This window comes from Lathamus discolor, chromosome 8 (assembly GCF_037157495.1).
Source record: "Lathamus discolor isolate bLatDis1 chromosome 8, bLatDis1.hap1, whole genome shotgun sequence".
Classification (NCBI taxonomy): Eukaryota; Metazoa; Chordata; class Aves; order Psittaciformes; family Psittacidae; genus Lathamus; species Lathamus discolor.
In genome coordinates this window covers 4,661,407-4,688,294 of record NC_088891.1, presented here as the reverse complement: position 1 = coordinate 4,688,294, position 26,888 = coordinate 4,661,407, and the positions used below count along the sequence as shown (strand labels likewise).

General features: G+C 41.8%; 2 protein-coding genes across 3 annotated transcripts in view; one reads left to right on the top strand and one right to left on the bottom strand.

Annotated features, from left to right (window-relative positions):
- LOC136019006 (protein FAM169B-like) overlaps positions 1-12,199 on the bottom strand; it is a 40,285-nt gene extending 28,086 nt beyond the window's left edge. Inside the window, exon 1 of one of the 2 annotated variants that reach the window (XM_065688735.1) lies at positions 11,955-12,199. In XM_065688735.1, coding sequence (XP_065544807.1) covers positions 11,955-11,988 — 34 coding nt within the window. In that variant the 5' untranslated portion in view covers positions 11,989-12,199. Of the gene's footprint in view, positions 1-11,380; positions 11,496-11,954 lie in introns of those variants that run through there. The other variant, XM_065688734.1, reaches the window with a different exon arrangement.
- Positions 11,876-26,546, top strand: PGPEP1L (pyroglutamyl-peptidase I like). The gene is made up of 7 exons (XM_065688736.1): positions 11,876-12,364; positions 12,893-13,786; positions 16,335-16,698; positions 19,350-19,402; positions 24,509-24,625; positions 25,105-25,334; positions 26,278-26,546. The coding sequence occupies exons 3-7, from the start codon at positions 16,602-16,604 to the stop codon at positions 26,444-26,446; spliced, it is 666 nt and encodes a 221-aa protein (XP_065544808.1). The 5' UTR covers positions 11,876-12,364; positions 12,893-13,786; positions 16,335-16,601; the 3' UTR covers positions 26,447-26,546.
- Positions 26,547-26,888: the final 342 nt, after the last annotated feature.

Below are 26,888 nucleotides of genomic sequence, written 5' to 3'. Positions count from 1 at the left end.
CAAGATATTTTTACTTGTTAAATTAACTAAGACACATCAGTATTAAAACCTCAGTTTCCCCAGCAGTTGCTTGGTGTATCAGGGCCCTTACTGTTCCCATTAGAGCCTTTGGCATAATCGTAGTCTAAAATAGTAAGGCTGGTAAAAACCTCTCCATATGTTATTTACCTCTTGACATGTAATTTTACATAGAACCATGACAGCATCAAATCACATTTGTCTCCTCTGAATTCAACAAGCAGAGTCTCAAATTCCTCTAGGTGTAAGTAAATTGTTTTAAAGCTGGAAGAACAAAACCAGAAGAAGTCTTCATAACACAGACTCAATTTTAGTACTGTCCAAAAATATAACAGGAAAAGAATTCCACAGCTTCTACTCTTTCTTGGAAGACTGCCCCTTTATGGTCAGCCCATGCCCTGTTGTGTAGCACTAGTTTTCTCTTTCTCTTTTTCTGGGTAACTTCAATTGGGCACTTTCACAATTAAATAATGTAAAAAAAAAAAAAAATTACACTATTTACCTGCATATGTTCCCAAAATAGTTACTATCATCTTTCATGCAACAGTTTCTAATCCCTGTGACTCAATGCTGAAGGGTATTCATGCAAGGTATTTGTGAACTGCATGCAAACACAAACTATATACATCTGAGGTCTGTTACCTAAATGCAAAGTCCAACTCAGTGCTCCTGAGGAACCAAGCAGCCTGCTTCTGATACAACAAACCAAACTGACTGGTGGCTCATCACCAGCTCAAGATAAAGGACATCACAAGAAATGGATTAGAAGCCCAAATAATATGCTGCCTTAGTCTTCTAACATATGGAGGAAATGGTTTCAGTTTAAGGGTTTTTCAGTCAACAAGATACACCTGCAACTCTTGTAAGCACCAAACTGAAGGCAAAATCTTCTATCACTCTGCTATAGTTGGAATCTTAGTTCTGGAACCTCCACTTTCAATCATGGTTTGCTCTCACATGGCAGCTCCTGTGACCCAAGTTTAATGACAAATAACTATATGGACAGTAAGTGCAAAGAAAATGGCTGAGACAATGAACAGTTTTACGATGGCTGCTGTAAGAACTGTCTATATACAGATACAAAAACTGTAAATCATAAAAGTACTATATTGAAAATAACACCTTTCCACATACGAGTAGGAGCATGGGATTTGCACACCAGGTCAGACAATTCAACCACGGTCCCACCACCATCCCTCTGGCAGTGATCAGTATCTGATGCCTCAGCAAAAGGGTAAGAAACTACAGCTGGTAATTCACCACCAGCCAGCACTGCTTAAAATGCTTTAAACACTGTTTCCCTGCCCTTTGCAGACAAACAGCTTACATCCTGAGGCTTGACAGCAAAGCTATGTAGTCAGAATGCTGAAAAGAAACCACTCTGTAAATGGTATTCATAGTATGTTTGTATGTGACAAAATGGGAGAGAAAACAGCATTGCAACACTGGTGAGTTGAGTCACGTTATAAAATCCTAGCCAATACTTAGCAGTGGCAGCTTTCCTCTGCAGCAGCCTTCCCCAGTGTACTGTGTAACATCAGCAAGCAAAGAAGCCATAGAAAGGAACGAAATTAAAGAGTCTTATTAAAACATTTAGTAATTTAATGAAGTAAACTTACTAGTAAATTAATACTTTATCAAAAAGCAGCATGTAAGACTTTGGTTTAACACAAATATTGGCCATGCTAATAAATACTATTCATGAGATGCTGGTTACAAAGCTACATCCTGCCACTGTTCAGCCAAAGCAACTTAATGAGCACAATCATGTTTCTTCCTCACTGAGCAGAACAACTGGTACCTTCGAAGTTACACTAACTTTCTGGTACCTCATATGCTTGCATTCTAAGGTAATAGCAACCATTTGAAGGATGAAATAATGTCACAGATTTAAATAATGAGGCATTAAAGAAAACTTCTGAACAACTTTGCTTTAAAAGAAAAGCAGCGCTTCTGTGTGTGCTTCAGCCTGAGTTCCCTGTCAGCATCTTGGGATACCAGAACTGCTAAGTTCCAAGAACAGCCTGTTAACCCAGTGTGAATTACACAATTTCATGTGAGTTTGATCTTACCTAGGGGCAACAAAAGAGCACATTGTGGCAACCAATCTGCTGGACACCCAGCGAGCACTTCTTTCTAACAGGCCATGTGCACAAAGGGTTACCAGCTGCGAGAAGGCGGGAGTGAGGAAGGGGGAGCAAGGGGGGCAGGAGCAAGGAGTCATAAAAAGGGGGCCTCTTGCTGCAGCCAGAGGAGGGACCATAAACCGTAAGGAGAGTAAATTTAGAACGGGAGGCCTACTGCATTAGACGGATTCCTGACATTCGTGCTGAAGTGGCTGACATCTTAAATAGCCAAAGCTGGTAAACAAGGTCAAGACATCATCGAGGTGGATTCTATGGCAGCATTCTATGACAATAAAGGGTTTACAGACAGGTATCAGACTTTGTCTTTTACATAGCACCAGCATTCAGGGCAAAAGAAAAAAAACCCAACTTATTTAGAAATAAATAAAGAGAAATCTGGATGCCTGTATTTCCATTTCAAGCATACAGAACAGATTTTAAAGCAAAACCTAACATGCTTCTGCTTCTCTTTTGTTTCCATGGAGCAGTCTGGGCTGCATTCTCAAGCAAGGATGTGTAAGTGCATCTCTGCTCTAGTGATCTGTCATCAATTGCACTAAGAACCTGATTTCTAAAGTGAAAAGCTACAGCTAAACCTAGCTATACAAACAAGCAAGTACTGCCCATACAGCTCAGTCACCTTTATGAGATACAACCCTCCCACACCTAAAGCTACCTCAGGCTAAAATGTCACACAACTCTGTCAATAAGGCAGAAACCAAGGCCCCTGTTTCAGTCCCGATTCCTGAACTCAGCTTTTTCTAAACCCACTGCTATTCCACTTCTAATCCCCAGAAGAAAGAGCTGAATTTTATGGTGGTTTCATGAAGTGGACAAATATCCTTCTTGAGAGGTAGAAGTCATGCAAAGTTCATTTATGATGATCCTAAAAAAAAATCAGTATGTGGGAATCCAGATAGATCTGATTAACATGCTTATGTTCTGCATCAGGTAGATAAAGAACAAATGCAGTCACAACCAAAGACAATGCCTTAAACTAGAACTTAATTTTTGTAGATTAGAGACAGACCTCCATCATTACAGATTCAGCAAAAATCTCATTCTATCAGTTAAAGTAAGCAGGAAATATTTTTCTATGGGCAAAAGAATTTCTTCTCAATACAACAGAAAACACATGGTGCACACACTCATATGTGAAATTCCACAAGTGAAACTACAGACTGCTGTAATGCCTGAAGGTCAATGACATAGCTCAATCTAGTCAGATATTCTGAAGATTCTTTTTGATGATCCTTCTATATCCTCTGTAACTAAACCCTGTGCCATAATAGAGATAATTTAACTAGGATACAGATAATCAGTCTTACCTCATGAATACAATGTGTCAAATCACTATTATACCCCTCAAGCTCTCTTTTACTAGACTAATCCTTTTACTACTTATGTATTAATTTTACTATATTGCTATTATCTAACAAATCAGTTACAACTTGGGACAACCAACTCTCTTTATAAAAATGTCTTAAATACTCATTTAAGTACCAAATTAGCAGGTACCAGCAATATTCTGAAGTTCTTTTGACCATAAAGCCAATACACCATTTACTAAACAAGAGATATTTGCTTTCACTGTTAAGAATTTTCTGTTCCTGCAGTCATGTGTAGCTTACCAATACTGTTTCCTTAAGACAGCATAGTTGGTGATGCAGGTTTTTCAGATTAGGCACACCACTGGGCTGGTTAAAACACACTGAGGGATTGCTGGTACTCCCAGGAAATACCCACTTGTTGGAAAGCCCATTTCAGAGATTTGCAAGGGCATTTAGGATGCAGCCAGACTGTAAAGCAAAATACATCAACCTCACCATAGATGAAGCATGAAAAGTGTTGTGTCTGAAGTGAATTAATCATTTATCCTACAACTACTTTTTCATGTTCTACAAACACAGAGAATGATACTACATGCACCCATTAAGAACTGTATGTTTACCCAAGAGCCATCAGGCACCACAGGTTTTGTATCTGGACTCTGCATCTTTGGACATTTATGCAATTTTACATATTAAAAAAATGAACAATACTTACGTCTGAATTCTAGTGCAGAAACAAGACAGATAAAAAGAACTTCCCATTTCTAACTTTCAAATTTCATAATTTTGTATTTAGTTTTGCCATTTCTAAAGTTTGCAATAGCAGCACTGGTTTTATTTATTGGCTTTATTTTCATGCCAATATATTTCACAATTAAAAAAAGAAAAAGAACAGAACAAAGCAGCAGGTTCTAAGTGTTTCTGACAGCACTGTGAGGGGTTTTGTCCAAAAGTATTTTCCAATTCTTTTTTTAATCAAAAAGCACTTTGCAGCATAAGACAAACATGTGCATCAAAACAAAATGACAGTATATTATGCCAGTATTTAGGAGACAATGTTCTTGTAATTAAACCAGGCAAGTGAGAGCAGAATTCCTGAGATTTATTCCTAACACAGGTGTGTTTTTGTGGCCTGTAACAAATCACTTCAACTTCTGTCTGGTTTCTTATCAGGTAACTGTATGTCTTATCTACCACTTCAAAAGGGTGTGACGTTTTCCTTATCAGTTGCTCTGAAGTCACAACATATGAAGACAGAGAAGTCATAACAGAAATTGTTCCTTATACTCCTGTGGACTGTAATTTCCACACTATGGCAGCACAACCATGACAGTGTCTAGGATCTAAAAAGCTTTTTGTTGGCCCTTCATATAACAAAAGTGCTTTCCATTACTCTCTCACAGGAGTGGGAGCTCTGTGTTAAACAGCAGTGCTTAGCATCAACACTTCTTTCCTTCCAGTGCGCTTGAACAATCCATGCATGTGGTTATCATTAGACAACCATATTTGTTTAACCTTTCAAAGGAAGGAAGAGGTCTTTGGCACGTTCCCGGGAGTACATGCAGAACCTGAATCTCATATCCTGAATTTAATTGAGCAAGTACATGTCAAAACCCCAAGTTCTAGTGTAAGTGAAACTTCAGTATCATAACAACGTGCGGTGGCAATGGAGCTATAGTAGGCAAACACCATGGTGTGATATCTGTCCAACATGGTAAGGCAGCTCTTAACCACATACTGTACATCATTAATGAAAACTATGTGCTTCCCCACTGCACTGCTTCCCACCGTTACTAACAGAGCAATCATTCCTGGAACATAAAAGATGAAAAAGTGCATTGGCGCGAACAGGTTTCCATGTTTCCATTCAAAAATGCCATTTTTGTATTGCTATTCCATCGCAATGAAAAATGGCAAGAAGGGTTACAGAAGGCAAACCAAATATAAGTTTCTGTCTGTAAATCACTTTCTGCTGTGGAATCCATATATGAAGGCAGAAAGGAAATAAATAATCCTAATCCCATTCCCCATTAAGGAACCAAACAGATGAGTTCAGCTGCAGCTACATGTCATTACTGAAAATTCTAACACTGAAATGGTGGGCAGACCAAATGTCAGGCATCCCAAATGCAGGATGCAATCGTATTTGCCATCTCATTCCTGCTAACACATTTTTACTGCTGATTTCAGAAAAGGGAAAACAAAAGCTTTAAGGATACACATATATTTAGCAGAATGCAGATGAGCAAAGACAGAGACTAGACAAGCCTAACTCTGAAAAATGCCAAAAACCTTCAATATCCACTCACTTCAATGAGCTCTGAAGGTTCTCAGAACCTCATGTAACCGGGGTGTATAAAACACGTGTTATTTATTTTCCAAAATTTAGAGTAATCCACAACTTATGAAATGGGAAAAAGAAAACCAAATTCTTGGACAAGGGAATTAAATAATTGATTTCATTATTTAGCTCTTTTCGGAAAAATACCTAGATGAAACCACAATATTTCAAATGTTTTCAAGGCTAGAAAAGCAAGTGCATATTGAAGGGCTCACATAATTGCAAGTGTCTGCTGAAGGTGTATTTCCTCCATTCTAACCTGAAGTACTCCCGTACAGAAAGGTCTAGCAAACAGGTTCCAACTCTGTTATTCCTCAGATGGACCTTTAGCAGCATTACACATACAAAAATAAAGCCACACCAAACTCATAGCACAGATAAATTAAAATACATCTGTGTAAACAGGCTCCCCCTGTCCTATTATACACAGAATGCACATCTGGATTGGCATGTTTTGCACAAAGTTCTAACCTAATGTAATTGAAAAAAGCTGAGGTGCTATGGCCCAGAAACAGACATTATTAATAAAAACTGTAGCATACTGTTAAACCATGGAAGTGCTACCAGCTGTAACTGTGACATATCAGGAATTCATACTTCTGCACATCTCTCTTTTTCACAGAGCTTAGATGTAAAAAAGAAGGAAGGAGCTTACAAAATAACCCAGAGAAGCTGCAGTCCTGAAGAAAAGGAACATTCAGGATTGTTACTAATTAAGGCTTTAAGGTTCATGTTCACATCAGGTTTTCCTCAAGGAAATTCCATAGATTCAGTGGGATTGGAGCTAATACCTCTGAACCTGTGAACATCAGCATCGAGTTCTTAATACGTACTGATTTTCATACAACCAAGAAACAGGCAGAAATGATCCTGGTAACGTCTATCTTAAACTACTGAAGGCAGTGGCATGGATTTTCTTGTAAGAAAACAAATACCTAATCTTGTCAACTTATTATTTGTCTACCCCCTAAACAAAGTAAAATATAGAAGAATGTTTTCCAGAAACTGTCCCCATATCGGGGGCTTTTTTCCAGCAGTTATGTCAGTGCTACATCTCCCTTCTACATACCCATAAGCCAAAATAGTTGCACCAGCAGAATTTCATCATCTAGGCCTGACCTCAAATTAGAGTCTGACTCTTAAAACCTAAGCAAAGAAGAAATGGGAGGCTCTGAATGACACTGAAATATATCAGTGAAAATATATATTTTCATTATTCAAACAGGCTGATTTGAGAAGAAAACAACAGAAAAGATACCCTGCACAGCAGTAGAGCTTCTATAAATCACAAATTCAAGTGTATATAGTAGTAATTCAATCTTTTACAAAGGTGAAAGGTAGAAAGAAAGAGGATGCATTGGTCAAAAGTCATCCTATAACTTAAGGGAAAAGAGGAAGATAATGTCCCCCAGTGATAAACAAGGAATAGTGAAAAAGCAGGAAATGACAACTGAGTTTGGCAAACAGTCTAGCATAAAGATGATTTCATCCCATGGGGAGAAGCCAGACAGACTCACAGGCCAGTTTCAGAAAGAAAAGCCATATTTTAAGACTAAGGATCATTTAAAATTATTACTGAAAAACCCACTTGTCACAATCTGGCACCAGAGCTAGTATTTAAGTACCACATTAAATGCATTTGCCTATTACTACCATCATTCAAAGTAGGTAGGCGTAGGAAACCTAAGGCTGTACTACAGCCAGCCCGTATCCTTACATCGTATGAATTGTAGCAGTATGTGTGCCATACCAAGAGTACCTGAAAGCCCCAGTTTGCTATCAGAAAGAACAACATACCCCAAACAAACCAAGAGGCAATGAAAATGTGAGACAACTGTCTACATTTTCAGGGATACCAGTTTCAGACTGCACACAATTTGAGTTGCAAATGCTTTCACCTCTGAGGAATCTACTACTCCCACCAGTAGAGTGCGTAAGTCTGCCTAAGAAAGCTCAGCAGCCCTTCTCTAAATTACTTACAAGGAGCAATTTGTACAGCCAGAATAATCTCAAAATAAAGCAATTCATTGGAGTGAAAAAAAAGGAAAAAACAAAAAATCCCTCCCCCCAGTGATTTCCACTTTGCTAAATTTATTATGTGGCTGCAAATTAATACATCACCTGCACTAGCTATCACAAGCCTCTGAGCCAGTCTCAGAACTTGCTTTAATAAACAGCTGCAAGTAGTGGAAGAAATATGTAAACATCTCTTTTGTTTTTCTGTGCCATTGTGTCAGCTATTCTACATGTCTTTGAAGGTGCTCCAAAATCAGCATGGTTCTGCTTTGCCCTTTTTCTCCTTTTGGGAAGAGGAAGAAACAGAGAAGAACAGGCTGGCAACAGAGGGCTACCTCTGTGCTTGCTGTGCTTTTGACAGTAAAGCTGAGAGTGTTCAAATTCATTTTGCACAGGCTCTTCTGTCAGGACAAAAGAAACCACTGCTGGTGGTTAAAAATGCAAAAGGTTTTGATTGTAATGGCTTGACAATCAGCCAAAGATATGACTAGGGGGAACAACACAGCAAGGCAGCTATGACCAGAATGGAAGAAACAAGGAAAAACACATGGCTTGACTTCAGAGCAGAAAATTGACTTAGGCTTTGCATAAACGATAGCATACCTCCAAGCTTGCTTGATCCACAGCCTGCCTGGAATGAGAACATGTAGTCTAAAAGCAGAGCCTATTAAAAGGCATAATGTTTCTAAACGGCATCTGTTATGTACTAATAAGCATTACTTAAAGGACACAGGCCTTAAATTGCTACCAAACGTGCACTTATCTGAAACTGCTGCAAGGCAATCATTACAAAATGTCACATGACACCACGGGAATTTGAATAATATAAAATGTTTTTATTTAGTTTGGCTTGAAACCATTAGGCAGGAAAACTATGGAGGCACTTTCTGAGATTCTGAAACTGTGCAACTTCACAGGAATGAAACACTAGCAAGAATTACATCAGCGGAGCCATTTGCCATCTGTTGTCAGTAATACTATAAAGACCAGCCACCAGACAGCAGTTTCAAAGGTTACAAACACAACGTTTTTAAGCATCCACAGACCTCCTGGTAACTGAGCAGGACACAGTTTACTTCAGATATGTGCAACCTGAGGGTCTGCAAATCGTTTTGCAAAGACAACGCAGCAGAACTGTGAATTGCCATGAGAGGTGTTTGGGAGTCTCTCAGTATGCAACCATTATACAATGTGGAAAGCACATACCAGCTTGTTCTACGTAGGTTCTTATAATACACTCACAACCATAATGTCTGCACACCTCCCACTTGCAAATTTAAACTGGCTAGACTTTCTCTTGTGCTGTTTGTTTTCTCATACTTTCCCCCAAGGGAAGGAGCATATTCTCTGCAGTGCTATCATAGACAGGGACTTGGGTTTGTTTGCTGGGTTTTGGACTGTATTTTTTCTTTTGAGGAAAGTAGTTAGGGTTTTGTTTCCTGTTTTCTTTCCTTCTAGACCACAACTACATATTCATGTTAAAGAAAGCAAGGTTTTAGTAACTTGCCTTTCCTGTGGCATGGAAAGCAAGGAGGTTGTGACAGCCCTTACCTCTTAGATACACACACTCCTCAGCCTGAGTAAAATTCTGCCTGTTCCAAGCATAAGATTTTAGTTACACTGGAGGAGTATGGTTATTGATCAGTCTCATCTTACAGTTTTGAGTAGCTTTTCTAGATGTGGGCACCACATTCGTGATATACAGCACCTGTGTGCTACCTGAATTTTTGTGGTTCCACCTTCCAGGCTGCCGCCCTCCTGCCTGTAAACTGATTAACACGGATTTCATGGAGGGCAGGGAGGTTTCCGTCTTCCTAGAGTGACAGATGGAAATTCAAGGCTTCATTAATGCAATTGTTAAACTACACATACAGGTTTTTCATCTGGTCACTATTTCTCAGGCTCCAGCAAGTCGTGTATGCATTGTTACTCACTGAATGTCCTTCCTAGCTTTACTGATGGTTAATTCACACACATGCAAAGTGTCCTAAAATCAAAAAGAACTTGCGACAAGGCTGAATTTAAAACAAGAACCTCAAGTTCTAGGTCAACAGCTGTCCTGCTTCTCAATGGTGAGGTTTGCCTAGGATCTATGAAGGAGATTAGAAACCTGGAAGTGTAAGCAATCTTGCCCTGTGAAAAACAGTTACAGGAATAGACCTCAAGATCTAGTTGTAGTATCTCAATTACAGCAGGACATAAACTGAAGAGCACCATTTGCACAAGAGGAGCTAATGGCTGACTCCGATATGCTTTTAAAGTGTGCTGTATTGTACACTCAACATATTGCCAATTGTTCCATAATCAAACAGAGGTGCAACCAATAAAGTAACTAAACCAAAACTCAGACAATACCTAAAAACAAGAGCAGCTGTCCCAGAAAATGAAGGGGGTGGAAGAAGAACTACTCTAAACATTCAATTTGAGAGTAATGAAAGAGAAGAAAAATGTAGACGTCAACAGAAGTGCCCAACAGTACAATGCCTGCTTAGACATGAGAAACCAAGTCTCACTCATCTAGATAGTTTATTTTAAAACATCACCAGAACTGAGTCTTCCAAAAAAAAAACCTCCAAAACCCCAACAGCATTATTACAAAAGTTTGGCTTTCATAAGTGGCTGATAGGAACAAAAAACCAGAGCAATCTGACTATGGTGCATGTAGCCATGAGCAGCTAGAGGAACTAATGAACAACATCATTATTTTACTGAAGGGGATGAAGTAGGTGCTTTAAATAAATGGCAGCAACTTAAAATGCGTTTCAGAAGATAAATTCAGTTTCTCGCCATTTACCTGCTAGCGTGACAAATTAAGAAAGAAGAGTATAAAAACAGACCAGGAGGGAAAGCAGTGCAAAAGCTAACTGAGGTGATGCAACGGGCCCTTATCCAAACAAGTGTGTGAACAGAGATTCTTGGAAGTGCTCCTAGTCAAATATAAGCCAGGAACGCTAACTCCCTTGGAAATCCACGGGAGCATGTGCAGAAGATCCACCTGTCTTAAAACCTGCTCCCTTACCAAGCCCTAGGAGCACTGCCATTTGGGAACTGACAATGTCTGCTGTTTCAAAACGCTAAGTCCACCAGGTAGGCAACGACGGAGCTCTCTCTATTGGCCTCTGCTGGGCTCAGTAGCTCTTTGCCCACTGTCGGAAACACCAGAACCTTAACCTCTGCTGAAAGAAGGTGAGGGGTGAGTGGCTTTTTTCCCCAAAAAATCATCATTAGAGACCATGTATTTCTTGTCCTAGCCAGCTCATGATCGGCGAAGTTTTTACTGAAAGCAAATTACTCTGCGATATAAAAAGCCTTTGTATCTCTACACCAAAATAACCCAACTAATTATAGTAAAGAAGAACCGTGTTTACTGCTCCTTTTGTCCCTGTTAAACCATGCTTCTTTTGTCAAGCCATGTTTTCGCTCAGTTTGGGTAAACACTCGCTGATGCTGCCTGAGATACGACCTTTAAAACGTAGCGGTATTTTTACACAGCATTCCCTCAGCTCTTCCGTAGTTCTCAAGTACTTGAAAGCCCCAAATGTGTGTACCTGTGCTGTGACCCCTGAACACACACTGGGAACCAGCCTTTGGTGAGGCTTCCGACAGCATCACCTGCGGAAACAAAGCCGACAGGAACCCCGCAGCCATGCTCAGCACAGGTCTGGATTAGCCTAACCCTGTAAGAGGAACCGGCACACTTGGGAAAAGGGCAAACCCCCGCAGCAGCCTGCTCCGGCTGGCCCTGCTTGGCGCAGGCGGGCCGGCCTGGCCCGTCCCCCTCAGGCGGTGCTGTGAGAGCAGGGCGCTGGGAGCACGGAGGGGAAGCCCCGGGGCTCGCCCGGGCATGGCCGCAGGCGCCTGGGCAAGGTTTTCCTGGAAAGGCCCGAGTGTTTCGCGGCGCTTCGGCCGCTGGTGCAAAACCTGCCCGCGGGGAGCCCGCCATTCCGGGCTCCTCACAGGAGGCGCCGGCCCCGCCGTGTCCATCCCCTGCGGGTGCGCAACCGGCCCAGCGTGAGGGGAGGGAGGCGAAGCGAGAGGGGCGGCCGCCGCCGTGAGGAAGCCGGGGTCGGGGAGGAGGCCGGGCCGCGGGGGAGCTCCCGAGCGCTCGCCCTCCCTTCTTACCAGCGGCGGCTCTTCCTCCTCCCGCGGCCTCCATCACTTCCTCTGAGGCGGGCTCCCCCCGCCGCGGCCCGCCCCTGCCCCGCACGGGATGGCGGCGGGGGCAGCCGCTGAGGGCGGGCCCGGAGGCAGCTGACAGGAAAGGCGGCAGCCGAAGGGCGGCTGCGGAGACAAAGGGACCGGGGAGGCGGAGGGGAACGGCCCGGAGGAGCTCGTGTGGGAGCGGGGGGCGAGGGGAAGCTGGCTGCGAGCTGCGGGCTGCGGGGCGGCCCTCGGCCCCTGCCCTCACAGCCCGGCCTCCGGCGGGTGCCGGCGCAGGGCTGGGCCTTGACTTCCCGAGCTGCGAGAACAAGTTCCAAACCCTTCATCCCAAAGGCACGCGATGGCAAACCATAGGGCCGACACCAGCTTCTGTAAGCTCGGGTGGCAGCAGCACAAGTTTCGTGAGGGAAAATAAGTAAAAATGACATTTTTCGTAGTACGCTTCAGCCGTGTGCTGTAGTGCTTTGTTGTCAATAGGAAAGCGGCTTTTGGAAGACGTAGGCAAGCAGCCTGCTGTTTGTTATTGCCAATGGTAAAATTGAGGTACAGAGACTAAAATGAATGCACAGATGTTAAAATTATCAAGTAGAATCCAGGTGTTGACTGTTGGGAGCTTCCTGAGTGTCGGATCGCTTCATTATCCTTAAAACAGCAGATCTGACTCGGCGAAGTCAAAGAGGTGAACAGTACATGGAACTAACAGTATGTTTGCAATGAAACAAACTTACCTTTGTACTTAGGGTTGTGACCTGGAGACTGTTTCAGGACAGCATCTTGTGCGCTTCCCTTAACCAGTACTGCCTGTCAGCGCAGTGACCGAAAGCTCCATGAGGCTGCTCCTCCTTTCGAACGGTTTAAGACACGTAGTGAAGTGGATTTGTATTTCCTTTCCTCAACAGGAAAATGTGCTCTCAGCCCATACGCGGATGCTCCCAAAAAGCAGGTGTCACACAACCGCGCTCCACAGCACATCAGTGGATCTCGGCACAATCTCATGATGCCTAGAAGCTTTGTACCTTCCACCACACCCTGTGTCACACTCGGCCCTGTTTGATGCAGCATTGCTGGGTGACCTTGCCTGAGGTTTACTGAGAGCATTGTTAAGCTGTGAGAAAGGACACGAGCTAAAGGCACGAAAGACAAGAAGCTAAAGTCGCAGAAGCGCTGCTGTTGGCTGGTGAGAGATTCAAGGGAAAAGATACAGGAGGAAAGAAAAGCAGAAAACGTGAAGATAACTCAGTAATGCTGAGGATCAGCCCACACCAACAAAAGACACAGACTGACTTTCCCCAGCATACTGGAAACTTCCTCAGCTAAGACTCCTCAGTTTTCTCACAAGGAGTTGTAAGCATATTACTGTTTACCCTCATAATCTGTTAGTCCTAGCTATCTATTTGGCATATTAGCCGATAAAGAATTACTTAAAGTGTATATCCGGCTTGCAGGGTCTGTGTATGGTAAATGACACCTGAACAACAGCAACCCACTGATCGTGAGTTGCATGCTGTCCTGCTAAAGAACTTTCTCCCTGCATTAAACTATTATAAACAATTAAAAATAAAACGTAACAATCCATCCATACACAGCAGTTGGCTTTTGCTAATACTGCAAGAAGACAGGAACTGAAATGATGACGACCCCCTAACATCTTGGCCACATTTATATTACATACAATTTCAGTTTTTTCCATTACTGCTAAGCATTGAGTATACACTAGTAGTATCAATTGCAAAAGAGCTAATATAAATAAGACAACAACATAAAATATATAATACTTTCTATCTAAAACAAAGGTAAGTGACTTTGCCATTACGTTTTTCCATTTACCATTTCTATGGAGTTTGCAGTAGAAGAGGCATTGCTCCACAGGGAACAGTGAGCTTTACACTGAAATGTTTGTCACCTCTCTTTTTGTGACATTGCATTCCATCTACCTAAAGACTATGTTAGGTCTTTCCTGAGGATCATTTATTTTTATTAGAATGGAAAAGAAATATAGAATGTTAGAGCCTGAAATTTCTATTTAAAGTCCCATTACAGTTTAATGTTAAATAGCATAGCAGCTTGATTTCTCCTTCCTCTCATTAAATGTTAAACAGCTGAGATAAAAAATGGAATATATTAAACACCTAAGAGTTTAAAGCATTGGTCAATGCCTGCCCATAACAAGAAATAAAAAATCTATATGCAAGTAATAATAAAAGAGATAAAAATTAAAGAGCTGTTTCTAAATGAAGAGCCATATTCAGTTCTTGTTACCATCAGTACTAAGAAGCTGTTTGAGCAGTGTTCTGGCAGTTCTGCAATGTGGTCAGAATGCATTTGCAGGAAATATATTTTTCTCTAACTCAGCAGTTCAGATAATTTTAAAATGAATCAGACAACTCTACAGAAAAATATTCAAGGTGATAACCAGAGCTTTCATAGTCGAGTTGCTTCCATTTCTTCTTCACCTCAGGATGAGTGCCATGCCAATCACATTTGTGTACAGAGAGAAAAACAACCAGTGTTCAGCTGAGTCAGCTCTGGCTGTGACTTGTCTTCAAATAGCCAGGGCTTGGTTTCTTAATTATGGATGGGGAGATTCATTTGCACAGACCTCAGATATCCAGTGACTTGTGTATCTATTGTTACGGGCACATACACACATATGAGTGCCAATAGTAAAGGTACAGCCATACTGTCACAATGTAATGCAGATACTATATGTGCATTATTCCTCCATTTCTACTGTGCACATAAAGCTTGGGAACAGAAACAATAAATCAGTGCAAAACCTAATTTTGGTGCACTTTGTCAAATTCCTAATCTATTCATACCAGTAGCATTCCTCCCAGACTTGCACAAGCACACAGCAGCACAGGAAAGATCTTGGAATCTTTACTACCAAATCAGCAAACCTCTACCTATGGAAAGGGACTAAACTGTTGAAGACAACACTCAACTGATGAGTTATTAGAAAGTGGCTTAGAGGGGTTTCCCCCAGATTTCTATCAGTTTCTTCATAAAGGATTAGTGACATAATCTTCCTTGTTCCATCTTCATTTCCACTTTCTTTTGTGAGCTGTGAAAACTTTGAAAAGAAGTCCTACAGTCCAAAGAGGCAATATCAGTCGTTTTAGAGTGCACAGATGTCATAGACTTCTATCTACTCTATGCAAGAATATCTAATAAAATTCCTGATATTTTACAGCATTCAAGCAATACCCTTCTTATATATCTATAAAGCAGCTAAATTGTACCAAACAAAATACATGCATTCTCATACAGGAAATTAATTAAGCAACTGTAGACCTTGACTATTGCTTTATTCCTCTCATATGCTTTGTTTACTAGACCACCCTGTATTCAGATTTAACAAAACCCAAAACTGGAGAGTTTTAGACATACTTCACCGATGTCAGTGGCAGATTTTGGCTTATTTAAAGCTGCAGAGAACTGTTTGCTCTATGAGCAGCTCCTTCAGCCACAGCAGTGAGTAAAAGTTAATTTGGCAAGTTGTATTAGTCAGGGTCTTTTTATTTGGAAGAATCCACAGATTTCTTTGTGTCTCAGCACAGGAGGATTTAAATGACAGACACAGCCCATAGCTCCAAACCTCACTCAGGCACCACCCAATCCAAGAGATTTCTTCAGAGATTTTTTTGTCCTTAAGGTCTCACAATTACCAGCTCCCTTGAGATTATATAGTGGCTTTCTATTCTTAGCATATTTCTCCCCTCCCTCTCTCTCTCTCACATGCACACACATACACTTCCTACTCAAAACAAGACCCAGCAAAACCCTCTGCCCACATAGTTATAATTCCCAAGAGAACTTGCATATGCTTTTGTTTTGGGCAGTGACAATGTGCATATGTTTTGATTTTGGGCCCTCCCATATTGGTTCTCATGCTTCAGTTTAATGAAGACAGACCAGTTATTAAACTCACCAGTTTCAGCAGGCCATAACCCAGCTTCCAGACTTCATTTGACCTTGCAAGTTGGAGTGAGATTTTGTAACATGTTGCCTATTCAGGGATATTACTGAGTAAATGTTTTGGCTTAGCAAAGACACACATTTTGCTTATGGTGCTTTGAAGGAGCTTGAGCTATTTTATAAAGAGCTGAAGATAAAGATCAGGGTGAGTAAACCGGCTAACTGCTACGTGGAACAGCAAAGTTACCCCTGAGTTAAGTCAGTAAGAAAAAGTCTATGAACAGTGGAAATGGACAGATATGTTTTTGTAGTGAAGTCATTCCTCACGACTGAAGTGAATTACTTCTGTGCTAGAAATAGAATATCCACAGAGACAGAATAAAATTGATGCAATTAATTTTTGGTTTCCTTGTACATAAACAGGTTTCTGAGGAAAAACGTGGCCGGATTTTTGCAAGAAGTTTATTTAAGCCTTTCCTGCCCCTTCCTAAATACTACTGCATGCCTGAAGAAGTTTGGGACAGTCCCGGTCAGCCAGCCTGTCAGTCACACTTCTATCTTTAATACAGAGACGTAACAATGTTTGCTTCGAAAATGACATAAATCACAAGTCATCCCTGCCATGTGAATGCAGACATCACAGTTGGAAGAAGAAAAGGTGCCCCAAATAAAGAAGTCTGCCACAGATATATGAATTATAATACTGTTGGAACTGAAAGACAACAAGATTTCACATTCTGGAGCACAGATTTCATGGATTCAAATTCCAGCACTGTGGTTGTAACTGGTAAGATTTTTATTTTCTTCTCCTTGTAGCCAGAGATGGTATGCACACATGCTTGGTCTTTGTCATAAACAGTTCCCTGGAAGGAAAAACAGTAGCAAATGGTCATACTAACAATTCCAAATGGAAAATAACTTGCTGCGGTGCCTTCCTAAGAAAAATCAGATGCACGTCAGGAAACAAGACTGCAGTCTGCCCTCTTTACTGCCACCCAGTTTGGTTTGTTGTTCATTCTCTCCATGTCTTAATCTTTGTTGACATTCTCTCTGATCCAAACCACATAGCTCAAGGCAGTGCAGGCTAGTATGAGATAAAGCTTACCCAAAAGGAGCTCTGAAGCAAGAAAACCAGGTTGCATCACAATGTCACATAGTCAGTGTCCAGAATTAGAGCAACACATGGCAAGTTTCGAGGTCTCAGTTTCATGGCAAAGTAAGGGAGTTTTAAACAGGAGATGCTGCCTCATCACTGCTAAACTAAACCATTAAATTAAAATATACCAAAGGAGCATGCCTGAACATGCAGCACGAGGGACCAAATTTGGAATTTCTCTTGCTGGGTATCACTACTGCTGAATCATAGTGGCAGAACCACCAGCTGAAGAATTCTGAGCTTTAAAAGGTTAAAGCTCTTAAGGAATGCTGCTCCTCACTACTCCTCTAGTTGCCACTGGCTCGTTTAAAGGCAGCGATTACACGTATCTTGACATGTGAGTTGCTGGATAATTTTCCACTGCAGGTCATCTGAGGACATAGGAATGAGGTTGAAGCTACATCAAAGAGATTGGCATCTTGCTGTTTTCAATTAAACACCTTTTTTTTTAAGTTTCTATAGCTGCAAGATGAGCAGAACTAGTTTGGCTTGCTCTAGACACCACTGCAGTTGAACCAAGTGGGAGTGTAGGAGAGAACAAGATGTTTTTGCTAACCTCTTAAAAGGCTGACAGTCTGGTTCTGTCCTACGTTGTTTATGGCACATACCCTTGCTGGGCACACTTCTTAACATCCTGTTAGGTTTTTCCTCCCCTTAGATAGCCATTGAGGTGCAGAAATCTACTTGTTCAAATAGTTTTAGGCTAGCGTGTCCCATTACGGACACAGGTGCATCTTTAAGCTATTACAGAGATTATCATAGCTTGTCTCTGTCACATTTTCACCTGCTCATAACATAAACCTGCTGGCACTGAGCCCAATTTGTTATATGGTGCCTAATAATACTCAGCCAGTTAGCTCTCCGTGTTGTTGCAGGTAGTTCTGTACTGTAAAACCCTTACCTTAAGTCATTTTTCATGGAATGATTTTATCCTAAGCAGTAGTTTCTTATGGCCACCACTGAGATCCATGTATTTAATTGTGAGATATTTAATAACCTTATACATAATTCTATATAATATACATAACTTCAGTTCTGCACACACAGGTACAGAAACATGCACAACAACTACAGCTTCAAAACGGAGTAGGTGTCACCCTAATTTTTCTCTGAGAATAGAGTGGGACTAATGAGGTTTTATCTTCCCTGTTAATGTGAAATGAGTACGACTTCCCTTGTTCCCCCTCCATAGTACAAACTTAAACCTGGGGAAAACATTGTCAAAACTATTAGCACCATCAGCCTTTTCATAATGTTAAAGAGAAAAGATGAAGCAGTTACGAAATAGTATTAAGAAATTAAGAAATGCTTCAAGTCTAGCATTAAGCTGTCATAAACCTGCATTTAGGATTAATTGCCCCCACATACAAGTACCTTTCACTGTGAAAAACAGCGGTCATGTACTGTCAAGTATTTATTTGTCCGTTTAAGGATTCTTAAGTATTTAAGAGTTACAGCATTGGAACCATTTTACAAACTAGTTTTCCAGCCACCCAGTATCTAAGACTTGGTAACGTTCTGGATTGAGAAGAGTAATTGAGATTAATGAAGATAGTGGGAGTTTTCCATCAAATGTTTTAATGATAAGATGCCTGTCTAGCTCAAAATGAGGGCTTTTTTCCTTTTTATTTAAAAAAAGTCACAACAAAGGGGGCATAAAATTAAATGTAGTACTTTGGATTCGAGAAGTCCTTTTCCCTTTCCTCTTCTCTTTTCCTCTGGGGAAAAAGCAGAGATTTTGCCCAGCACCACAAAAAGCACATTTTCCCTGAGAGAAAAGTTTTCATTGGGATTTAAAAGAAAAAAACCAAAACCCAAGAACAATGAAATAAAATGTTACTTTTTCAGTCATTTTCATTAAATATGCCTATCTTCATGAGCTTTAACCGTAAGAATGGTACTTACAAGAATTGACTGTGGCGTGTGAGTATTTAACACCAGATGTTTTAGTAGCAGTGTTTCTATGGGTGATGAACCATGCCCAAAATCATCATTTCTTTGATCTGTCCTGTTGGCTTCGGCACATTTACCAGCTTCAGTTAAAGTTATCTCACAAGAAAGCCTTGACATGAATGCAGATTGTGAGATTTGTTCTTATATCAGTGCATATAAAAAATTAAAATACTAATCCCTGAAGTGCTATAAAGGCTAAATCCTACCTAAAAACTCAACCTCCATAACCAAAAATATGAAGATAAAGAACAAATACATGTGTGCATGTCTGCACCTAATCTACAATTGCAGAGCAAGCATAGGTTAAAAGCACCTTTCTTTCTCTTCAGGTTTTGGTCCCTTTAGACAATACTTGGTTAATTCTAGCTGGGAAGCAGTGAAGGTAAGCATGGAAAAAAGGGAGGGAGGTGTTTTATTTTGTGGCAATCCTGATACGATCATTTTCAGGCTTTCCATTCTCTTCAAAAAAGTTATTTCGCATGACTCATTAAACAGAATTAAGCCTCATGGTGCAGACTCCCAACATAGAAGAAAGGAGAATTAAGAAGTAAAACACTGTTTTATTTGCAAGATTTTTTTGGTGTGCTATTTAAGCACTTTTCAAAATATTATTCTTGAGTTTGAAAAAAGATATTTTTACCCAGGGTGCCTTTTCTGCACCTAACGCATATACCACAGGTTATCTCTGCTCAGTAAACACATGATCTCACACTACAACTCGTTTTTCCATGTCTGTGTGAGGTGATTTCCTTCTCATTAGGTGTAACCTGTTGAGCTCTGCCTCCTTCAGGAACACAAAACCTAAAGCACGCCAATTCTAAGTGTGTTTTCATGTTTCATCTTTGGCTTCCACTTTCAAATGACCAAAGACCAAAGCTATAGCAACTCCACCAACCCATATGTGTTTTCTGTTCTGGCCTTGTTGGGTGAAAGATACCGAGTGAAACCTGGTGTTTGGTAGAATAAATTCATTACCCACTCAGAATCATGGGGGATGTTATCCCTGTGGGCTAACAGGAGACAAAAGTACTTCTGTGATACCTTCCCACACCCCAGTCATCACAGGAGACCCATAAATTATCTTGAGTCCAACTTGACATGTCCCCTAAACCACAGACATTTGTCAGTTGACAGTGTTCTTGCTCATTATTTCCTGATTCCTATTAGCTCTAATTTTGGGTGCAAGATCATCCTCTTTGGGCTGAAAATAAACCATGTTCTTTATCTGCAAGCAAACCAGCCTAAACCAAAACACACCAATGAGTTTTCTGTAATGCTATGTGCTGGCTGCTCCAGCATTCCATAGCGAAACAGATGTCAGTCCTTGTGTATGAAGGAGAACAAATCCATTTCCCTCTGATGTGACCCCCTCTGCATGGAATTAATGTGTATTCATACTGGGATGCTGCATGGGTTTCCTGTTCTCTGGCAAAGGTGGTTAATCCAGGCAAATCAGGGAAATTTGCTGCAAATCTGGAAGTACTTTGAATTCTGATAGGCTTCTCCACGCTAAATAGCAATCTTATGGTATTGTTCCATTAGCCTTGTTCACGAGGGTAGCCCTACGGTCTTCAGGAAGCCTGCGCACATGTATTAAAGATAGCAAAATTTAGCATCAACATCTGGAAGTAATCCTGCCTTGGCTTGGGGTTCCTGCATGGATCACTAAAGTGGCATAAAGCCCTCCTGCCGAGTCTGAGAACTGAGCAAGAGTGCACTCAAGCTCATCCTCAAGGAAGTACTGAGCAGCCAGACCAGAGCCTTGCTGACGGGATCAGCTTTTCTCCCGAACCTCTTCTCTTGCTGTGGGAAGGATCAGAGTCTGACCCAGTGAGCACACAGCCTATTCCAGTAGTCGCATCCCTTCTGTGCCCTCACTGGGCACTCGGAAGAACAGTTGTGGGATGCTTCTCTTACAAATTAACCATATACTACACTTCTTGGGGAATAAGCTGATCTCCATTTTCTGAAATCCTCAGGCATCGGGTGATGAATGTTAGTAAAACTCCCCCAATCTTGATTTCTGCTGGTTTAGAAAGAGTATTTGTTCTGCATTTTTTGGATTTCTTATGGATACTACCATAAGTAGCAGTGCCTTCTCCCACGTTGGCTGTTTTATATGAAGATACAATTTGCCAAGAGTGTGAGGAGAACCCTGTTGTTTTGCATGAACCCAAGCTCTTATCACAGTGCAAGATGACTCATACACAAATCATTCAACAGCATCTCATCCCTGGATTTCTCATTCCTCAGCAAGTACCCCTTGAATGTTCAGGGAAAACGAGAGGCAAATGGATCAGAAAGTACAGGTGAACCTGTCAATTCAGGGTCACCGAGAAAAGCTTCAGTGCTTTTATAGTCACTGGCACAGGGCCCAACATGGGTGTCTAGCACTAGTAAGACAGCTTCTCTTTCAGAAGCCTGTCTCACTCAGTTTTTCATGGTTCTCGTAACTCCATTCACCTGAAATACCCTCCTACAACACACACGAAAGCTCCACCGACAACACTGAACTCTGGAAGAGCGGGACATGTGCTCTGAAGGAAAACACCACCAAGTATTTACCCTGTGTTTGCTGACAGATCATACTGAGTTACTGCGATGTGTTAGTTTGTCAGCACCACAGGGGACCCTCAGAATCCCAGATTCTCTGAACTATTTCTTCCATGTTACACATTGATGGTCAAACCTACTAACCCGTGATCTGACTTGTGTCTCCTCCAGAAACTGTCTTCAACTTAGCAGTTAAATAACCCATCAGAGCAGTCTACCACCAAGGTCAAAGTGGCCAGTTAATAGGGCGCAAATGTAAGCTGAGTGACAACGTTCATAGTAATTAAACTGTTAGCCCAAAGAACAGGTCACATTTCCAACTGCTTCTGGGAACTATGTTTGCTATCGGGAGATGAGGATCAGATCTCTGGGTGCAGTTTTTCACCCTGCCACTGACCATGTGGTCTTTGGAAATGTGTCATTTAATCTCTCTGTCTCTCTCCCTCTCTGCTTTAGTTCCCTCATCTGCGAAACTAAGAAGACATTGCTATTTATTAGTGCCTTCATTTCTGTTCTGGAACTTTCTTACATAGAATCATAGAATAGTTAGGGCTGGAAAGGACCTCAAGATCATCTAGTTCCAACCCCCCTGCCATGGGCAGGGACACCTCACACTAAACCATCCCACACAAGGCTTCATCCAACCTGGCCTTGAACACCGCCAGGGATGGAGCACTCACAACCTCCCTGGGCAACCCATTCCAGTGCCTCACCACCCTAACAGGAAAGAATTTCCTCCTTAGATCCAATCTAAACTTCCCCTGTTTAAGTTTTAACCCATTACCCCTTGTCCTGTCACTACACCAATCGCCTCTCTTTGGGGAGGGCTGTGTAACCACATGGGCCAGAGTTCCAGTGGACCAGGACTGTAACCACAACTCACCAATGACTCAAGGTCATCAGCTGATAACGCTGGATTTCATAGCTCTCTCAGAAGAGCCTCCCAACAGAGAATCTGCCTGCTTTCTTTGGAACCGCTTTTCCCACAAGAAAGTCCTCCAAAACTTGTGCCCTCCTTTGAAGTTCTCTTTGCTCTTTCAACTACAAAAGACAGGCACTTGTTTACTGAATGACCTCACCAGTGTGAGCTCTATTTTCCAGATGCAGTTATCCTCCTGTAACCAGCTTCAGCCTCTCACCTCAAATGCAAAACCAGTTTTGGTTAAGGCTGAGACAAAGAACGATCAATTTTTTTGTTCCATGTTTGCACAACATCTGCTCTAATGGGGCATAAGTCCATGGTTAGGATTCTTGGACAACAAAGTAATACACAGTATTGACAACATGATGAAACAGCTGAGGACACAGTGAACCGTCTTCCTTTGACACACATTCCCAGCCCTTTACTCTTGGTCTGGTACCGGTTTTGTCCTGCACTGGAGCATTTCTGTGTGTCTCTCCCGTGACAAATGGTGACAACAGAACACCAATCCAGACAGCAAGGGAGAAGAATGGCCTAACAACTTACTGTGGGTCTCCACATTCCATACCAAAGTTATGGGGAGCTGAGACCTCTGAGCTTTACAGCTAAAAAGGAAGAATCTCATTAAACGTTAAAATTAAAGCTGCTTTAGAAAAGAAAATGCAAATTGTGAACCAGCTGGGGTTTTCTTTTTTGGAAGCTAAGACAGACCAGAATTCTTAAACAAGATGATGCAATGGGCTCTCAAAGACTGTCAGCGCCCAGAGCAAGACAGGCTGGCACTGTTCTCTGAATGTGTTTACTTCCCTGCAGGCATTGTTTCCTTGCTTGTGTCAAATAGTTTATTGAGCACAGCTAATCAATGCTTCCGCTGACAAGAAAATTGGAACAGTTTATATAGGAAGCCAGTGTTGAAGGGCAAATTTCCCAGTTAGCTACAGCTTGGAACTCTGGGTCTTGTCCACCCAAGTATCCCTAGAGAAATGAAAACAACATGTTATAGAGAAGTTACAGGGTTTGGGGCTAATCACAGACCTCTGCTGCTGACTTTTTGCCTGTGCCCCCTTAGAAACTTCCTCTGTACCCTCCTTGGGTAGCGCTCTCCTCAAATGCAACAGGAATTTTCAGCCATCATTTTACTTTTCAGGAACAAGGCTTTCCTTCTGCATCCTGCCACTGCAGCCTCCCACCTTCTACCTAGAAGCTTATTATTAGAGTCTTGTTTGTTAGCCCTGTTCTACTGCCAACAGTATTTCAAGTCATTTCCGCATGACATTGGTTCTCCAGGACATCTTTTACCACCTGGCCAACCTGCTGCTTTGAGGGTGCTTTTGTTTCTTCCACTTCAATTCTGGGCATAACTTTTGTCTCCTTTGGGAATAGGTCCCATGTGGAAATTCGACTCTACGTAAGAGACAGAGAAGTAACATCCAAATAACTGACATTTCCTTTTATGAGAAAAGCATATTCTAAACCAGGAAAGAAAGTCAACCCAGCCTAAATGTGACCTTTCTCACGTTGACAGACACCTCCAGCACAGCTTACCCAAACCGGTTCAAGCCAGCAGATCGCTGCACTGGACAGCTAATGTGGACTGCTGTTCATTTGTGTCCCTAGACAGTGCAGGTTTATCTACTAGAGCTTTCAGAGGAACAGATCTTACCTACATCAAAGCTTATTTAGGAGCTTCCAAGTGTGGACCTGTTCTCCATGGTCCAGCCCCTTAGCAGTAACCACTCCCACCCACTGCAGACTGAGCATCCCTTTGGAAAACACATGGAAGTGACATTAGGAAATGGTTTAGCACATTTTAGTCTCTTCTAGTAAAAAATGGGGAGCTACCATTAAATAAATGAATCTCACTGCTGACAGTGGTTAGGAACCACGTGCTTGGACAGCATTACCTTGCTTTTTCAGGTGTTTCCACCACAGTTGCATCAGCCTGATTCTTTATCTCCAGTCTGAGAAGTCCAATGCTCTCACAATTCCATGGTGGTTTTTTTGTAAACACAGGAGCTGTCCAGGAGAGGCCTTGGCAATAACATAGATCTCCGTATCATGCAGCTGCCGGTGGCTTACCAAAAAGCAAAGGAGCAAGTCTTCAAGATATGGACAACTCTTCAGCCACTGGTGAGTAAGTGGGAAGTTACACAGATTTTCCCCTTCATTTATCAGTATCATTATTCTGAGTGGATCTTTAAAAAGATCCAGAAGAGTGCTGTGCAATACGTGCATCAGACAACGCTGAGAAGTGCCTATTAAAACTGTGGTAAAGGGTTCAAACTGAAAGTTGGAGCACATTGATTACAGCGTGCTGTTTTAACCCCGTGCCATTTGAACAGGGTTGAACAAAGGGAAACAAAAATGCACCATAAACAGCAAAAAAGGTACCAAGCTCTCAAGTCCTGAGCTGACAAAACCAGAGCAAAGCACGATTCTAGTCGCACTTAGAATCTCTTATTGAAGTTGTCTTTAGGCATGAGCTACACCAAGAGTCCCCCCCTTGCAGGCAGTGTTTCACACCACGCTTGGCACTCCTGCATCGCATCCTTTTCCAAAACAGGTCTCATTTTTAATTTCCTGTTATTCACTCTGGTGGGAAAAACCAGCTTACAGTTCACGTTGGGCTGGCTTCAGCCGCCAAAGGACTCATCATCCTTGAGCAGTGTGGGAAGAACAAAGGCTACCACGAGATGGATGCTTGTGGTTTTCTCCCAGAAGGTGCCTGTTGCGTGCAGGATGGCCCGGAAAAGATTGAATCTACAATTAATATGAAGACCCTCTGGAAAAGCATTTCAGTGGAAGGGATTGATATCACCTTTTCCAGAGATGCGGGAAGGTAAAGCATTGCGTGTCAGGGGCTCACAGGGAAAGCGGATGTAACTCCATAAACTCATTTAAGCTTGAGGAATCTTTGCAGTGGCTTTTCCTCCCACCGAAATCACTTCAAAGCCAAGTCTTCAGAGGGGCAACAAGTATGAAATTGGGATGAATTTAAATTCTACGTAAAACAGAAAACCTACAGCCAGCACGTATTTTACCATAGATTTCTAAATTCCAAAAGGAACAAGTTTCAACACAGCACACCCGGTGATTAATAACCCCAGTAAACCTGAGCTATTAAGAGTCTAAAAGCAATACCGACCAGTAGCAGGATTTTAATCTGGTTTTCCCAACTGGGAGGATACAAAATGTGAACACATACACGAAGGAACAGAGCAATTACGGGTAGCTTCGGACCCATGTCTGTGAGCTCGTCATGTGTTTCAGTAGGACTGTGGCAATTATCTTGGTTTTCATTTAAAAGGAGAACAAACCAGTAAATTATCTCTTTTTGAAAAACTAAGAATCAGCAGATCTTGGCCCTTTATGTCAGGATTTGCACCTGCAAGTTAACAGGTAGGGAGCTAAGACAAAACCCCTCCGCATAGTGGGATTAAACTTACACTGAAAGCTGTATGTGTTTCATGGCAGTAGCTTCCAGTAGGCTGTGTGTTACCTTTCCCGTCTCACCCAGTTTATAGGAGCCTCGAAAAGAAAGCATGTCTTGGTTTTTATTTAAAGCTCTTTCTGGGAGGGTGTCTGAGAAACCAAACCATCAGATAAGGAACCGTTTGTTTCTCAAACTCAGTTTCGTTTAGCATTTCCTTTCCTCACTAAGCAAATGCGTTGTTAATAATTTCATACACCAGATCTGGTTTGGCTACTTAAAGAACATTTAACTTTAATCAGTTTACTGTTCTGTAATTCAGGTTTCTGGTTTTGTTACCTTAACACTGCAGGTACATCTGCGATTACACCTACTACGCTTCTCTGTACTACGGCAATGGAAGAGCAGCTTTCATACATGTGCCTCCATTATCCCCATCGGTAACAGCAGACCTTCTAGGAAAAGCATTACAGAGCATTGTATTAGAAATGCTGAAACAGTGTGGGGAGGAGACAGGGTAAGATGGATCATAGAAGAAAAAAAGAGGATTCCTCCAGGGAAACAAAAGCCCATTCCCGAAGCATCATGTAAAAAGGACAACAGAGAAACCTAACAATGCGGACAGCCGATGAGGCTTTGCACCACCCTCGTGCCTTATTTTAGCCAGAGGAACCGGAAACACCAAGTTAGTGCCATTTGGTTTTGCCACTGCCTTTTCCAATGACTGTTGCAGGAAACTGTTAAGCATGTGCTGGATGCCTCATCTCTGGACTGCTGCAAGGGTAAACAAGCAGGTTTTCTTCAAATAAAGAGGTAATTAAATAGAAAGGCTTACCTTATTCAAGGGAACTACCTACTGCAACGCAGTAGTCAGGGGCCCATCAGAAAAGGGTGCACAAGCTCAGTGTCACTGGAGGATACCTTTGATTTCAAGATTATGGCAGCACTGACCTTGGCTAAGAT

Excerpts from the sequence above, each read along its gene's own strand:
- PGPEP1L (XM_065688736.1), top strand. The coding sequence starts at position 16,602 with ATGAATTATAATACTGTTGGAACTGAAAGACAACAAGATTTCACATTC. Across the intron at positions 19,403-24,508 it reads CTAGCTGGGAAGCAGTGAAG|GAGCTGTCCAGGAGAGGCCT; the intron begins GTAAGCATGGAA and ends TTGTAAACACAG. Across the intron at positions 24,626-25,104 it reads GGACAACTCTTCAGCCACTG|CTTACAGTTCACGTTGGGCT; the intron begins GTGAGTAAGTGG and ends GGGAAAAACCAG.